At 29.8% G+C, this 17503-nt stretch overlaps 1 protein-coding gene across 1 annotated transcript; it reads right to left on the bottom strand.

The window, feature by feature from the left end:
- Positions 1-564: 564 nt before the first annotated feature.
- On the bottom strand, positions 565-15061 carry LOC114383676 (auxin efflux carrier component 6-like). Its single transcript, XM_028343400.1, has 7 exons — positions 14117-15061; positions 12478-13055; positions 3953-4151; positions 3426-3511; positions 2840-2997; positions 2564-2640; positions 565-1206 (listed from the first exon to the last, which is right to left on the bottom strand). The coding sequence occupies exons 1-7, from the start codon at positions 14545-14547 to the stop codon at positions 1140-1142; spliced, it is 1596 nt and encodes a 531-aa protein (XP_028199201.1). The 5' UTR covers positions 14548-15061; the 3' UTR covers positions 565-1139.
- Between the last annotated feature and the right edge of the window lie 2442 nt (positions 15062-17503).

The following is a 17503-nucleotide window of genomic DNA, read 5'->3' as shown; positions in this document are numbered from 1 at the left end:
AAATCAGCAGTAGATCTCGATATAAGGATTACAATATGTAAGTCCAGTTACGGAAAAAGGTGAACATCGATTTCATTCAACAAGTACGGTGCTTTTCAGAGATAATTTGCTGTATTTAGCAATTATTAAACACGGCTTCAACTATTATATCAATCACGGAATTTGCTTACACTAATTATTTGTTGATGAAATGTTCATAATATTGTTGTCCAAATCTACTTTAAGAGGAAAACCAGATCCTAGGAAAAGAAGGTTTGTAGTCTACTTTCTCTTACAAGAGCGTAATAATATATGCAATGCATTCACCCCAAAAGAAAGAAGCTAATCAAGCTATGATGTTGGAAGGCTTCAGCCAGAAGAAATCCTACATGATTAGGACACGTATATTCCATATTATGTATATGTTAATAATTTGTTGGAAAGGTCACGTTTGGGGTTATAATAACCTTATTTTGTCACTTTTGTATGCTCCACCTCATCCCTCATCCCCCACCCCACCTCTTCTTCCATTAGAAGAAAGAGTCTTCTTTTCAAAGCCTTAATTCTATTGTGATGAGGCATCTGTTTCACAAACAATCAATTACTATATTCTCATTGGTTTGACACACATAGAAGACAAAAACATAAACGACCTTAAGAGTGCCATAAATTTGGCCAAGTGTCGCCTTCCAACTTTTTATGGGAAGAGGAGCGAGGGGTCAACATTTGTTCCCACAAGCTTTTCCAACCTCCAACAAGAAAGCATATTTCCTACCTTAATAATTGGTCATGATAATATTTATTTCCCTTTCGGCTACCACTAATCTATGTAGCAGGGCATGTCAAGAACTAAATAAATCCTAGCTACTACTCTTGTGTCATCTCTGTCACACCCCTGTATTACGTACCACCATAAAACTTTGTGACTTTTTAAAAAAGGTTTTGGCCTTACCAAAGTCAACCTTCTCCGCAGACAGTGTCTACAATAATGGAAAGCTTTCATACATGATGGTGGTCGGTGCAGAAAGAATTATGGGGAAAGATAGAAGCTTTCCGATATATATATTGCCCCACCTAGTCTAGTAGGGTTATTATAGTTTCGATCATACTTTTCCTCAATGCACTGATTCTTCTTTGAGGTTGTAGCTTTTTCTCTCCCTTCATAAGCCAAGAAATATGTAATATAAGAGAGTTATCGGTAAGGATATCAACATGCCAAAGATAACCCTGCAAAGAAAAAATACAAAGAGCAAATGTTAATATGAATGTTAATCTATACTTGCATTGGTTATGAAAGTTAATATGAAAGCAATATCTTACATCGTGAATAACGAAAATAACATTAACTTGACTTAATTTGACCTAAAGGATCACTAGAAAGGTAGTCTACATATTTAGGCATCAAATGGTGGGGTTGAAAGCCGTGCAAGATCAAGTTTTGCTAGAAAGCATTCTCTAGGTTTTCAGTATCAAGAAAACTCTTGCCTACTAATGATTACCTGATAACAAGGTAAAAGAGGGTGCTGGAAAATGCTTTCAAGGTTAAAATTTGGAGGGAAATTTGTAATGAAAAGGAAAATGGATTTTCAATCACCATTTTTACACACATAGTTATGTGTGTCCAAATTATACATACCCTGGTTGTTATGGACAATCTGTTTGATAGATTCGGTATCTTAGCTAGCGCTGCATAATAATCAATTTATTATGTGGGGTAGGTTAAAAGTTCAACGGAATGCTTGTGAACTTACAATACTCTTTGCTTTTTCTTCCCATCATTTCATTTTCTGAGTACTTTATCCTCCAGTCAACCTTCTACAATGAATCCAGTCACCTTCTACAATGAATAGTACCCCACTCGCAAACAAGTAACACCTTGACGATGTTGAATGATTAAACTATTTTAAGGGTCTGACTTCTAATTAACAAAGTGAAATATTTTTTTCCTATACATATGTAATCCAATGTAGCCAACCACGACAGCATGACATGCAGCATTGAAATTTTATAAATCTTGGCACATTATTAGTTCATTTTTATTCAATCTGTAACCTTTTCAATTTAGAATTTAGTAGTTATGTATATTTAATCATAAATCTTTGTTGGTATGATAATAGGGAGCCTAGGAGGCCCAAATAGATGACTTTTATAGAGTAGATAATTTTGATATTATTTTTTTGATGTTATCTTTTATTTTAATTTCCTAAAACACTAGATGGTGACATATATATGGTTGTCATCCATTAGGATTATTATATAATGTAAGTTTTGCACCTATTGAGGTAATCAATCAATGAAATGAAATCTGAAATTTATGTTAATCTCTTTAGCTTTTTATCTATTTTGTTTTCTTATGAGTAAAGTGGTGTAAACTTTGTTTCATAACATATGATATTTAAGATAATTATAATAAAAGTCAACAAACTTATCTTATACGATGATTTGTGATTGAATGATAGTGTAAAATTAAAATTATTTTACACTTTCAATGCATATCCTTTTTTCTCTTCAATTTATTATGATGCTATAGATATTGAATCAATTCCAAATAAGAATGTCTCATAAGTAAAATGTCCTAGCTTACCCTGTGCTCAAAATATCAGGATGCAGTCCATATTCCCTTGCAAACACAAATGGCACAATCCCCTGTGGAAGAGCAGCCTGAGAAGAAAACATTAAGGCAAAGTCAAAAACATTTGTATAGCAATTAAATTTTAGTTAATGGTTCAACAGGATATATTAAATTTTCCCTTTAGAAACATTTATGACCCTAGAAGCATACACCCATCTATAATTTCCAAATGTGCTGCATGTGTGACTGCAGATGTTAAGTCATACCGCATATGTATAGTCCAAGTACCTGTACAATGGCAGTGTGTAGTCTCTCTTGTCTTAATCCAATGGAAATTGAAGAGGCAGACATTACAAGAGGCCCACACATGAAGCGAATGACCATGCCCATGACTGCTCTTTTGGTACCGCAGGCTATGATACGAGGCTGAAGGGCCATGAAAAGCCCTGCATATATGGCAAATGAGTATCTGTCATTGTTCGCGTAAATAGATATGTGATTACCACTTTGGCACTCATCTTCAATATCTAATCGCTTTCATTTTACTAGCTCCATTTTCCCTCCAACATCATGTGCTATCTGGTCATGCCACATTTATTTTATTTGGTTGCCATTAACACCCGAGTACATGACGACTCGTTTGTTCCACTTTTCTCCTTAATTTTCTTGTCTTCCTCTCCAATTTGATGTTAGGTTAGTGAATTTGTGTAACGTGGATATATATATATATATATATATATATATATATATATATATATATATATATATATATATATAAAGAAACTCCAAGTGTGTGTACGTCTCTCTCTCTCTGTATATATCTGAAACAAATATGCATGGTATAGTTAATGCTGTTTGTATATTTGTAATGTACCTAAGCTAAACATAGCCATCCCAAGGCCCGCATCTGAGATGATTTTGACGGATGCTTTGATAAGACTAGGCATTTCCATATTCCATCTGCAAATTCACATCATGAAATGTATGAAATATACATACTGCAAATTATAAGTATTTATTATAGAGTTTAATAATATGTAATATTAATATAAAAAAAATTACAGATCACTAGTCAAAAATCATCATTGATATAATTTTATATTATTAATATTATAAAAATTAACAAATTTATCATATACAATTATTTATCATGATAATATAATTATATTTTTATCATATATATTATTTATCCAATTAAATTAAACTCCTAATTAAATTATATAATGATAATATAAAATTATTTTACATACAATTTATTTTCTCTTAATTATATAATATATGCAGAACAGTTTTTAATATGAAATTTTAGAGTGAGAGAAATAGTTTAGTGTAAGGTCAAGATAGTTGGTTTAGCTACATTTGGTATTACTTCTTGGTAAAGAGGTTCAGTATATAACTTACTTGAAAGAGATTAGAGACCAAAGAAGTCCTAACACACTAGAGTATGTATTAGGGTTTCGTGAAAGTTTTCTTCCTACTACGACGAGTATGAGCCTCATCATGACAAAGGCATGTGGCATTTTCTGGCTACTAGCAACTGTGTCTTTGGGGTCTGCAGGCTTTGAGACTTTGGTGCTGTCTCTGAAGCTGATTTCTTTATCTGTCATAATTGTCAAAAATAATTATAATAGAAAAACAATAATTTGTAATTAGAAATCAATCTCAATCTTCTGCCACCTGCATTATCTTAATTGATTGTGAATAATTAGGGGGAGACTTAGATGACAATTAAGAATAAACAATATTTGTGTCGCACTAATGAAAAGAAGAAAGAGAAAAAAAATATAAAAAAGATGTTAAAAAATGGCAGTGAAAAATATTAAATTCTTATATTTTTCTTTTATTTTATCTTTCAAGAGAATTAATATTTTATTTTAAATATAAAGGAGAGTTGAAAAACATGCAAACTAATTAAAACACTGTTATGAAATGAAATTTTAGGTGCCTATGATTCGGTGTTATGATTTGGAAGACTGTACACCATTTTCACCACCAATTAGGGCATCATACTACTTTGATCATCATTACACACGTGCTCTCTTCCAAATGATGGCTACTGTCAATTAAGCTTCTGACTAAGCAAAGGGGCAGATTTATATATAAAGGTAAACAATTCTATAATGCTTTGACCACTTGTATTTTTTTACATTTTAAGTAGCTAAATGTTTTCTCACTTTAAAGATGGCGTGAAAGGGTGGAAGGGACCACCTGTCTAGTGCCCCGATAGTACTCTTGAGGATCTAAAATCAAATTATGAAGCCGTCCTATTAACGTCTAATTTTTCAGAGTTTAATATGCATAAGTCATTTCTCAGTGCAAAGTTCACAGTTTAATTATGACGGAACATAATAAAAGAAATGATTATTCGCTCATAGAATAACTAAAGTTACAATAGTTAGGATTGTAATTTCGTCAAGGAAGTACTTAGAGCTCAAAAATACAAGTTTCTCTTGCAGTAAAAACTCATGCTTAGCCTCAAAGGTGTTGATAAGAAATAATTTCTGGAGAAAGTAGTGATTAAAATTTGTTAAGGACTATAACTACACACACAATGAATATTTTCTCTTAACATGATTTACTTTGCATTCAAAACTAGAATTCATACTTTATAACACCATTTGATTAAAGATATAAATCATTACGATTTTGCTAATTACCAGTTGCCGGTAGCCTAGCAATTTTTTATGCATACTATTTTAACTCGCCCGCCACTAAGTGACAGATATCATATTAAAGGAAATTCAATACATTATATTTATATTTTATTCTATTTAATCTTGAGTTAACTAAAAATAAAGACTCTTCATTACCTTAAAAGAAAGTAAATAGGAGAAGAGAGAAATGTCAAGAAGAAAAAGGAAAGAAAAAACCTAACAAATACTAAAAATGATGCGAGAAGAAAAGTACAAAATGAAAAATATAAGATGAATATTAAAATTAAATATTTATAAAAAAAATTAATTTTATTTGGCTTCATCAGTTCATCCAATCATAAACATAGTTAACCAAATCTATGAAAGAACTAAAAAATTAAGAGCAAATAATATTTGTCCTTAAAAATTTGTTAGATGCTAATATTTAAGTTCTTGAAAAATAAAAAATTGAAATTGTTTTCAAATTTACAAAAAATACTACAAATTAGTCTTATCGTCAATTATCTCCATTAATTCAAATGGATTTGCACACGTGACAATTCAAGTGATTATGTGATAGTTGTCGGTTGTCATGTGTCATTTATGTGGTTGTCATATATCAAAAAATTGACTTTTTTATTTGGTCTCTAAATTTAACAATTTATTGTCATTTTATTCTTTGAACTTAACTATTTAGTGACATTTTGGTCCTTGAACCTAACTTCGTCCTATCATTTTAGTCTTTGAAAGAATTTTTGAATTTTTAATTAAGTGTCACACTACATATAAATTACTAACATAGTAATAATGAATGACATTTATCTATAATGATAACAATTATTTATGGTGATGAAAATTGAATGAAAATAATTGTCAAGCATAGAAATCAAAAATATTATATTTTATATTTAAAATTACTATTAATTTATTTATTATATTTTATTAAGTTAAAATTCTAACAAATAATATATACAACAATGACGGATAACAATATAACTTAATTAAAAATAAATAAACGTTTGAAAATTAAATTAGTTTTTCATTAGAATAAAAAATGTGTATTATATATATATATATATATATATATATATATATATATATATATATATATATATTATATATTCATAAATAACACGATTTCGTTAATATATTTTTTGAAAAACCGATGTTAATGAAATAATGTTAACATCGGTTTTTAAAAAATCAATGTTAACAGTAGTTTGTTAACATTGATTTTCCAAAAAAAAACCGATGTTAACATTAGTTTGTTAACATCGATTTTTGAAAAATCGATGTCTCTAGAGGGTAATGTTAACAATGACTTTTTATAAAATTGATGTTGACACTTTTATATATTTAAATTTGAAGCACGTTTTTAGTACTCCCTCGTTGTCTCATTTCGTTTAAAACTTTCCCAATTCCCTCGCTTTCTCAGTTCCAGTGAAACCTTAAAGTCGTTGTCGCTTTAGGTCCCTTAAGTTGTTGTCGCTTGAGCTCTCATGCCACTGCTGCTCTAGCTCTCTTTCGCCATCGCTTCTATGTTCTTCTTTGCATGTTTGGTCTCCTCGTGTGTTGACGATAACAGGTTTAATGTCTTCTCTTCTGCTCTGTTCTTGACCACTATTGTTTGGGTTTGAGATTGGGAAGGTTTGGGTTTCTCACATTGCTTAGATTGGGAGTGTTTTCATTAAATACATGTTGGGCCTTTAATGAAGAAATGGACTTCACATATGGTACGTACCCTTCAATTTCATCCCATCATTTTTTTGGCAAAGCACCATTGGTTATGTTTGGTTCTTAGATTCAATAATAAGATGATAACTATTGATTCTCAATAAAGGGTTGGCAAAACTACCATAAACTATTTTTTAAGCTTGTCATTGGTCTCAAAATTTGGACTAATCTTATTTTGATGTGGATTCAATTATATAGAGTTTGGCATGATGTCTCACGTATTTGTTCCAAAGGATAAAAAAATTGTAGACACTATAATTGCATTGGCATTTTTATCGGTACACTAGTGTAACTATTTGGTTTAGTTTAGAATTAGGCATGTTCTTCTCAAATTTTAAATTTTTATTCATTTATAATGGTTTTTTAAATTACTCCGTACACTAATTTTTGGTTAACTTTGAATATTTGAATATCTTGTATTCAATTTAGTGTAAGAAGAAAAGGAAAGCACTAAGTGTGGGTATTACATAATGCACTGGATATCAACGATAACCATAGGAGGTTTGAAGGATAATTGGGAAATTGTAATTGCTTACTTCAAAACTAATTCAATTTGTTATAATTATTATTATTTATACTTATTAACTTATATTTTGTTATATCATGTTGTATTTTACTGATCTAAGATCATTGAAACCAGAAAGAATGAATGCAATTCACATTTAGTGGGCAAGATATCATCTAAAAGTTAAAAATGAAACACTGGTGTTTAAGTAATTTTACAATTGTAGAGTTATGTTAGTTTGATTAGGTTACAAATGATTTTATGTATTGACATTATTGTTTTTATTATTTTAAATATTTTTTTAATTGATAGTAATTATTCAATTATTATGGACAAAATTTGAACTGTATGATAAAAACTATTTGAAAATTGTCTAGATTGGTTCTGTTTTTCAATTTGCAGGTTTGGAGTAATTAAAAAAATAGATAGGATATTAAAAAAATACCAATAAACAACATCGAGTAGAAACAACATCGATTTTTTAGAAAGTCCATGTTGTTCACCAAAAAACATCGATTTTTAGAGAAATCAATGTTGTGAATGCACAACAACATTGATTTTTCTAAAAATCAATGTTGTTTTATGCTCACCAACATCGGTTTTTAGAAAAACTGATGTTGTCGTGCATTCACAACATCAATTTTACGAAAAACTGATATTGTCAAAAATCGATGTTGGTTTATATATATTTAACATTTTTTTTGTTATTTTTTACGTTACAACATCAATTTTCAGGGAAATCGATGTGGTGTTGTTTAGTTTAACATCGATTTTGATAACTGATGTTAACGTTGATATCTTTTACGTCGGCAGTTTCAACATCGATAAATAATTGATATTGAAAGTCATTAATAACTGATGTTAAAAACCTATTTTCTAGTAGTGTAGATATTTTTCGTTTTTTTCACCTTTTATTTTATATATTTCAACATGACTAATATAATGGTGAACTATATTTTATACTCAATTTTGTAGGTTGTATATGTTGTATTCTCTAACGTGACAAACCACAATTAGCTTTTCCATTAATTGAAAATATAATAAATGAATTATAGTTGATGTTGAATTTTGTAGGTCATATATTTTTAACTTATAATAGGTCATGTTCTCTTATACTCAATTGTTGAACAATGATGGGAAAATTTAATAGGATGTGTAAGAAAATGGTTTTAACACTTTTATTTTTCATATCCTCTTATACTCAATCGTTATAATGAGTTAAGCTTTTTTTATTTGTCTTTTCATCATTAATATTATTTCATAAAATAGATTAATTAATTAATCTAACATTCTACACATATTAATAGGATATAAGATGATAACTTAATTTGGGTAAAATATATGATTTGGAATTTTATAAAATCTTGTTAGTAATGTTCTAGATTAACACTTATTATTGTGATGTAATCACTCATAATTTAGTTCACGTATTTATAGTATAATTTTAATAACAAAATTGCAGAAAGAATAAAAAGTGAAACAATATGATAATGTTTATGCTAATAATTTCATGTAACATATGACTTAATTAAAAAAAATTAAAAGTACTTTCAGGAACTAAAATGACAATACATGTTAAGTCTAAGGATCAAATGTCAATAAATAATTAAATTCAGGAACCAAAATGGTATCAAATTATTAAGTTCAGAAATCAAATTGAAAAATTAAATTTTGACACATAACAACTATATAGATGAGACATGACAACCACAAGAATAACACATTATAACTATTAGATGTCATATCATCATCAAAGCTATCATGTAATAATAATTGTCTGAGTTAATGAAAAAAATTAATACAAGATTAATTTGTAACATTTTTTTAAAATTTAGAAACAAAATTTTAATTTTTTATCTTTTAAAACTTAATTATTAATGTTTAATAATTTTTTTTAAAAAAAATAATTATTTACCCTAAAATCAAAGGTTGACTTAAATTATGAGTATCACTCACATGAGCAATCTAATCAATTGGTGAGGGTAAGACAGACACAACATCTGACGTCGGGGACAAAAAGTACGCCCAGTGCCTGAAAAGCTCGCATGGGCATGCGCAAGCTCTACTTAGAAGGACGTTTGATTTAGATGCCAAAACAAACACAGACTGGCATAAGAAAATGATATGTCTTCTTTCATTTTCGCAAAAGGACACCTCTCATTCACGGGACCATAATAATAATAATAATAATAATAATAATAATAATAATAATAATAATAATAGTAGTAGTAGTAGTTGTCTTCTAGTATTTTAATTTTTAATTTTTTATATATTTTAAATTTTAATTTGTTGTGTCTCAATTTTTATTAATATTTTTTAACCAAAATCGAATCCAATTTATTTGGCCTAATTGTAAGACAATTATTATCACATGGATAAGGGATCCCAATGTGTCTCACTTTTTAATTATTTTTTTTCTTAAAAGTGAGATCTATTAAATTATTCAGTTAATAGTCTTTAATAAATTTTAATCAATCATATAAAATATTAAAAATAATGTTTTAGAATGTGAGTAGCATTCTTCTTTTACTTTTAAAGACGAAACTATCCGCTACAAATTAATATGTATTACTCTTTAATTAACGTCTTGTGTTTTACACACACAAAAAGTTTAAGTATTATAAGTATATATTATGTTAAGAGGAGTACTATCTATGTTAATATTTATATTGATATAATTTTTTATTTATCAAATGTTGGTGTAAATCTTCAAAGACTATGGTAATATTTTAATTTTTATCAGACAAAAATTATGCTAACAAAGACGGTCAGAATTGATAAATTTTATTTGTCAGTCTGACAATTTTTTATAGTATCTCTGTGTGTCTGTTCACTTTTTATTTGAGGATAGTTCAAAAAAGTTGTTATAAAATGTATAATATGAATAAATAAACAGGAGTGATAAGCAAATTATATAAGTTACCACTTCCATTTTTATATATAAGATACTTTTAAATAATTCTCTCTTTTTTAATAAAAATAATTAATTTAATTAATTACATTAAATTTATCATTAACTTATATTATTTTTTTATGATTATCCTTCATTCCTCTCTTCAATTAATTACTTCTTTCCTAATTAATTAACGCAACTTTTTCTATTCTTCAATCTTAATAAGAGAGAATATAATTAATTAAAGATATAATAGAAAATAAATAATTAATACATCAAGCAATTAGAATAGAATTTTATATATAGAGACGAAGATAATAATTCAGAATTGTAAACAAATAAAAAAATCCTACCCATCATTGATACTGTATGCAAATTATAAAATATTATATATTTAAATACAATTTCGACACATTGTTTGTTTAAATATAATATTTAGTATATATATTTATCAAATCATTATAAAATCTTATCATGACAATTATCATTGCCTAAAAGTGCTTACTATTAATTTAAACTCTTTTTTCTATTAACCGTGTAAATTGAAGAATAAAAATAATATTTATATATTTAATAATAGTTTTATTTTACTCTACTTTTCCTGTGAATCTTACTAACATCCCTTACAAAAAATAATAATTCATATTCTTATTCTAATTCTGATATCAATAAAATGGAGCAAGATTCACAAAAACATGGACTTGGAAATATCAGATTCTCTTGTATGGTACCAGAGTTAGATAAAAACAAGAAAAAAGAATGTCTTGAACGATTCTGAAGATCAACGAGCGGAGAAACGAAAGAAATGAAGGGAAAAAAAACTCGTGACAAATTGTGTAAGAGTAAAAATATAATTAATGAATTGATAAGTATATACTCCCATAGTTTCAAAATAAATATGTATACTAAATTATTTTATACATACTAATAAAAAATATTATATTGAAAAACTATAATAGTACTTATTAGGAATATTAGTAAAAAAATAAATAGTTCATGTTACATAAAATTTTAATATAACACTTATTTTGGAATAAATATTTTTTTTCAAATACAATACTTATTTTAGGAAAGAGAGAGTAATTAAAAAAGATGAAATAAATATAAAAAAAACAATACATACATTTTATATACATATATATATATATATATATATATATATATATATATATATATATATATATATATATATAAAAGAATCCAAAGGATTGACCTAGTGTGATTTATTTAGCTGAAAACTTGTGTTCAATTTTCATTTTATACAAAATTTTTATGAATAAAATTAATTTCTAATCTAATGGGTTAGGGACACTCGAGATAAGCAATCGATTCGTCCATACCACCACTGGTAGAGCTTGTAAAACCATGGCAGATCCACAAAGAAATGAATGGGAAAAGTAGCATGTTGTATCAATGAAGAATTCTAAAAATATTTCAGCCTCCTACTAATGAAACTAACTTACAACTTTTATTTTTCGTTTTTTTTACTTAGTCGGGATAGATTCATTGAAAAATTCCTGAGGAACTTTTAAAATAAAAATGATTCTTATGCGTCAAGAATGGTCGGATAGCTCAATTGGTAGATAAGGACTAAAATTCCTCGTGTCATCCGTTCAAATGTAGTTCTTGGCACATGATTTATTTGTATGAGTATCTATTAAGTATTTCTAGATATATTTTTCCTAGATGATTAATTAAATAATAGATGTATTTTTTAGGTATATTGGCTGAATCTATAATAAATTCTTTATTTATTTGATTTTGTTTACCTTTTTTGCTGCATTACAAAAAAAAAAATTTATTTTGATAATATTCAAATGGTTTAATTAGTTGGTTGAAAAACCTAAAAGTCTAGTCTAATGGAGTTCAAAGGTGGGGTGGAAATATTAGTTGGTTCAATTTGTCATTGAATTTATTTTTATTGATATGTATAATAAATTTATTAATTTTTATATTATTTATTATAAAATTTATAAATATTATGATTTTTTATTGGTTAAGAATTTTTAATTTTTATTCTGTATAAAATTAAGCTCAATAAATATATATTAATAATTATGCTACACTTTATTTATATTTTGCTGTCTGCTTGACCAGCCACACACCTGACCGAAAAGAATAAAATAAAATAAAAATAAAAATACCCACACCACACGCGTACCTGACATTATGTCCTTGCAGCCTTGTCTCTCAACTCCCAGGCATTTCCCCGGCGACCCCCACACCACTCTGGCCACCGGCGATGACTGTTGGCACCCTCTCCCGGCGGAGACCGGCGACCTCCCCCACACCGGCGTGCTGGCCTCCATCTCGTTGAAGTTCGACGCCCTCGGCGTGGGCTGCAGCGAGTACGCGTCGGACGAGGCGTAGCCGGAGAGGTGGGGACTGGCGCCGGCGGCAAAGTCCCCGCCGCCGTCGTGCAGGTGAAGCGGCGTGTTGATCGAGAATATGTCCGCGTTCGAGAGGTTGGACGGCCGCGGCGTGACAACGGCAGTGTTGCCGCCGATAGAGGAGTTCGTCTCCGGCACCGATGAGACCGAGCGGCGGATCCGCACTCGGATCCGGCCCTGGTCGTCGGTCTCCGACTCCGTCCGCAGCGGCATGTCGTGGCCGTCGAGCGATATCACATCGCCGTCGACCTCGAACTTCGCTATGGACGCCGCCGTTGGCCCCGGGAACTGCCGTTGGATCAGAACCGTCGCCGCTCTGTACTCGAACAAGAAGAGGAGTAGAGTGTACCTGAAATGAAAAGCATTGACCCCACAAGGGTATTCAGTAAAACCCTAAAATGAAAAGTAAATGCAAAAATTACTTGATGAAAGATACAATGTCACTTGATATTTCATATTTTCATATTGGTAACTGAATGCTGTATATACATGTATTTATCAGTGATAAACAAAATTTAACGATTATTTTTTAAAAAAATAAGTTAAATTAAATATTCATAATCTTGATTATGCATTTGTAAAATTCCTATAAAGTGGGTAAAAATGATGTAAATAATAGCAGTCATTAATAAAAAAAATAATGATGAGTATTTTAACAGATGTAATCTTTTTATTGTGTTAATATATAATAAAAAATCAATTAGTACGTCAGTGTTATATTATCTACTATTGATTTTCATATTTTCTTTTACATGAGTTTCTCGATGTGGAACTCGATCCACCGAATATTAGTTCTAAACTAAATTTTGAATATGTAGTGTAGTTTTTATCATTTAAAAACTAATATGACCGGGTAATTTTTAGGAAATGGTTTAATTATTTATTTCGACGAAAATGCTAGACAGCCTCAACATTTGAGTAATGGCAAAAAAATAAATGGAGTGTATGGATATAAAAAAGATAAGATAAACAGAGAGTGAGAAAAGAGAAGAAATAATAGATTGATAAATAATAATATGATTAAAAATCGAGAAAGAAACATGAAACAATGGGTTGTTTAATTTACCACCGGTAAAAGCCAGGTTAAATAAGATATAAAAATAATAGTACGATTAATTGTGTATTTCAAGATGATTGGTATGATTTTTTTAATCACACAAATTATTCCATGAGGTTATTAAATTTCATGTTTATTTTCTAAATAAGAAATTAAATGATATAGCAGTGAGATGAAACTTCAAAGTGAAAGCATATATATGTTAACTATACCCCTCAATTTTTTCGGCACTTTCAGCAGAGTGTGACATGGTGTATTGTCTTTGCAGTTAGTTTTAACTTTTGAGTAAACCCTTTACAAAATAAAGCTTAGGTGGCGATTAAAATAAAAGCCAATGGTTTTCTTTTCTTTACCATATGATGCACTGGAGCACGACGAGTTGCACCATAAGCGATTGCGTGAAGTCGCCGTACATGGCTTGGAGCAGCGGGATACCCATGACAAGTGTGTTGGGCAAGGTGGCGAGCGAGAAGAGAGTGATGAGCCAGTCCAAAGAGCCTCCGGGGAAGAAAATTGCCCAGAGGGACAGAAATAGAAGCACAACGAGCTTCGAGAGCGTGTCCGCCACGATGAACCTGGCGTCCATCTGATAAGGGTTGTTCATGGAGATGAAGTGGAAGGAGAGCACCGGAACTGCGAACACCGCCACGAAGCGGTTGATGCCGGAGCATTGGTCCGGGGTGAACATCTTGCACCACTTGACTGAGCCGTAGGCCACCAGCATTGCGAAGTATAGTGGCACCATCGCGCACATCACCTTGTACAAATCCTCCCCTGTGATCATCTCGAGAGAGAATTTTTATAGTGTATTTGGATTACCGTGAATAAGAAAAGAAGTGATTTAACCAGCGCTTCTTTTTAAGCAACAAGTGTGTTACTTGATTCGTGGTTTGGAAAGTATGTTTTTTCCGTTGAACATGGATTCAACAGTTATACAAACACACACTTAATGGTGTGGTTAATTATCAATAGGGAATGGACAGGGTTGTGTGTGTGATATGAACCGTTGTTGATTATGTTTTGGTGTGATGTGAATGGGAGAGAAGAAAAGGGTGAGGGAGAATGGAAATATAGGGCTTTTAATTTATAGGGCGTTTATGGACCGGTTTGCCCTTTGCTGAAATGGTAAATTACTTGGGCAGTGCTTAGTAGAATTTGCGGTTGTTAGGGTTAATGATTGGCATAATATATTACGCGTTTCAGCGTGGCAAAAGTCAGAGGGGAGGAGGAGGAGGCCAGGAGGGGACGAGAGGCGTGAGCGTGATCTGCTTAATTTCTTTGCTGTTGTTTGGGAAAACGGAAAAGATCAGCGGAATTATGTACCAAGTGACGATGTCATTTTGAGTTAGTTAAATTTTGAGATACAAGATGGAATTGTGAGTTCAATTATGAACCTCTCTGTTTTTCCTTTACAAATTACATCACATGTATTTTTTTTTTAATGAAAGACAAATATATTTATATAAATTAAATAAAATTATTATGAGTGTGACAAAATTCTTGTTAATTCTAAATATTTAAAACAATCTCATATTTAAAACTTCTTGAGACTAGTAAACATAAACCGTTATTTTATATGGATAAAAAATAAACCTCTAGCTGAATATACAGAGAGAAAAGGAGAAATTAATGAAAACCTCATCTATAACATCTTAAATTTTGGGGGGAAAATTAAGATTTCATTACTCCTTCTAATTGAAATTATTTTATTTTATATTTTATATTGAATAATATATGTGTGGAAATTAAAAGGTAAGAATTTAAAGAAGTGAACGTTGTCTTGAATAAATATTTAAGGATAGGTTAAAAAATTATGGAGAACATTTTAACTTGGATCTTTTAATTTTATTTTCTTCCTTATTTAGTTAGTATTTTTATATCCCTCTAGTTCTAAACAAACAATTAATCTAAAAAATAAAACACTAACAATTAATTATTTTGATATTGATAAAAGAATTTATGGATGCGAAAAAAGTTTAACTGAATTATTATAAATATTAAAGAAAGAATACGGTTACTACTTACTATGTATGTATAAATGTATTATTTTGCTTGGTGGGCCACGCCTTGTGGTCTTGCTTGCTCAAGTGCTTCTGTTTGTTGATTTACCTTTTAGAAAAACTATATGTAAATAATTGCTTGTCTTTTTTTAAACCAAATTATCAAGTTTTTACGTGAGATGATTTCAAAAAGGCTTTTCTAGCTAGCTAACAACAAAAAGCATACAAATACAAGTCCTTCAGATGCTGTAGACATTCTAACACTGAGCTTTTTCTATGTTCGTTTTTGTCTGCTCTATAATGGTTTGGCTTGCAGGGAGGCGTGCCTGATATGTCGCAGCACTCTTTATTTGTCAGCACATGTAACAATTTTAAAGTTTTATCTCTTTAATACAAATCTCCAGCAATAAAAAATTTAATTAATATTTGTATTTTAATTTGTATACAAAAGATTATTCATAAAAGAAATTCAAGCTTCCACTAAATCTACCTATAGATTATACATGGATTTGGCTTGGGTATGTAACAATCCATCACCGTTATAGGGAATTAGAAATTATATCAAGCGAAAGATATTATTTTAATTTCTTTCAAATTGTTGAATTAATTTAGAAAAATATTTGTAAATTTTCCGCACCTCAACTACTAAAGGCTAAAACGCATAACGCAAAAAAAAATAAAAAATATCATATGATATAACATCATAGTTACTTAAATATTTCCTGAACATATATATAAACATAAATGACATTATAAACTACATAATGATCTAGTCAATACTATACAACTTTAAAAAAATGAATAACACATCTTCATGTACAAATACGTATATTCACGAAATCTCAAAAGACACAATACCACCTTCTATCTATCTACATGCATAAACCACACATACAACAACACAATGCTAAGCTTACCAAAAACAAACATACTAAAATGGGATAAGACTTGATAGTTAAAACATGATCTACCATTATCAATATATAACATAAAATCATACATAAAGCCTAAGTCTTAGAATCCACATAACCAAGAATATCATAACAATAATTAGTTCATCAATCATCATTTCAAGATTCAATTATCATACATCATTACCATCAGCCAGTCACTCAATCATCAACACAAAAAACAAACTCAATTCCATGAAGATTTTACCTTTTGAGCAATTAACTTAAGTACATATCTTAACATAATCACACCTTAATCATTCGAGAAGACTCAAATTAATCCAATGGAAGAAGTTGAGGTTTTGTCGAAAATGGATGAACATGGGTAGTGACACTACTACAAGTTTTAGATATAACATCGAACGGTTAACATCGGTTATTCACAAAACCGATGTTAACAAAAGCGCGGTGGCATTTTTGTAAATAAGTAGACTTAGTTAACATCGGTTTTTCTGAAACCGATGTTAACTAGTCGATATTAACATTGGTTATTTTAATAACCGATGTTACTATGGAGTAGTTAACATCGGTTTTGGAAAAACCGATGTTAGTATACCGTTGTTAACATTGGTTTTGTAAAAACCGATGTTATCGAGTCGATGTTAACATTGGTTTTAAGAAAACCGATGTTACGTAGTTGATGTTAACATCAATTATTTTTAAAAAACCGATGTTGTTATCATTATATATTAAAATTCTGAAATTGCACAACCCGCACGCTTGAACCCTATCATTCTTCTTCTTTCTCCTTCTGCTTGAGTTCGTCTTTGTCTCAAACTGGCCTACGCTT

Source organism: Glycine soja, chromosome 14 (assembly GCF_004193775.1).
Source record: "Glycine soja cultivar W05 chromosome 14, ASM419377v2, whole genome shotgun sequence".
Classification (NCBI taxonomy): domain Eukaryota; kingdom Viridiplantae; phylum Streptophyta; class Magnoliopsida; order Fabales; family Fabaceae; genus Glycine; species Glycine soja.
This window is presented reverse-complemented; position numbering and strand designations above follow the sequence as displayed.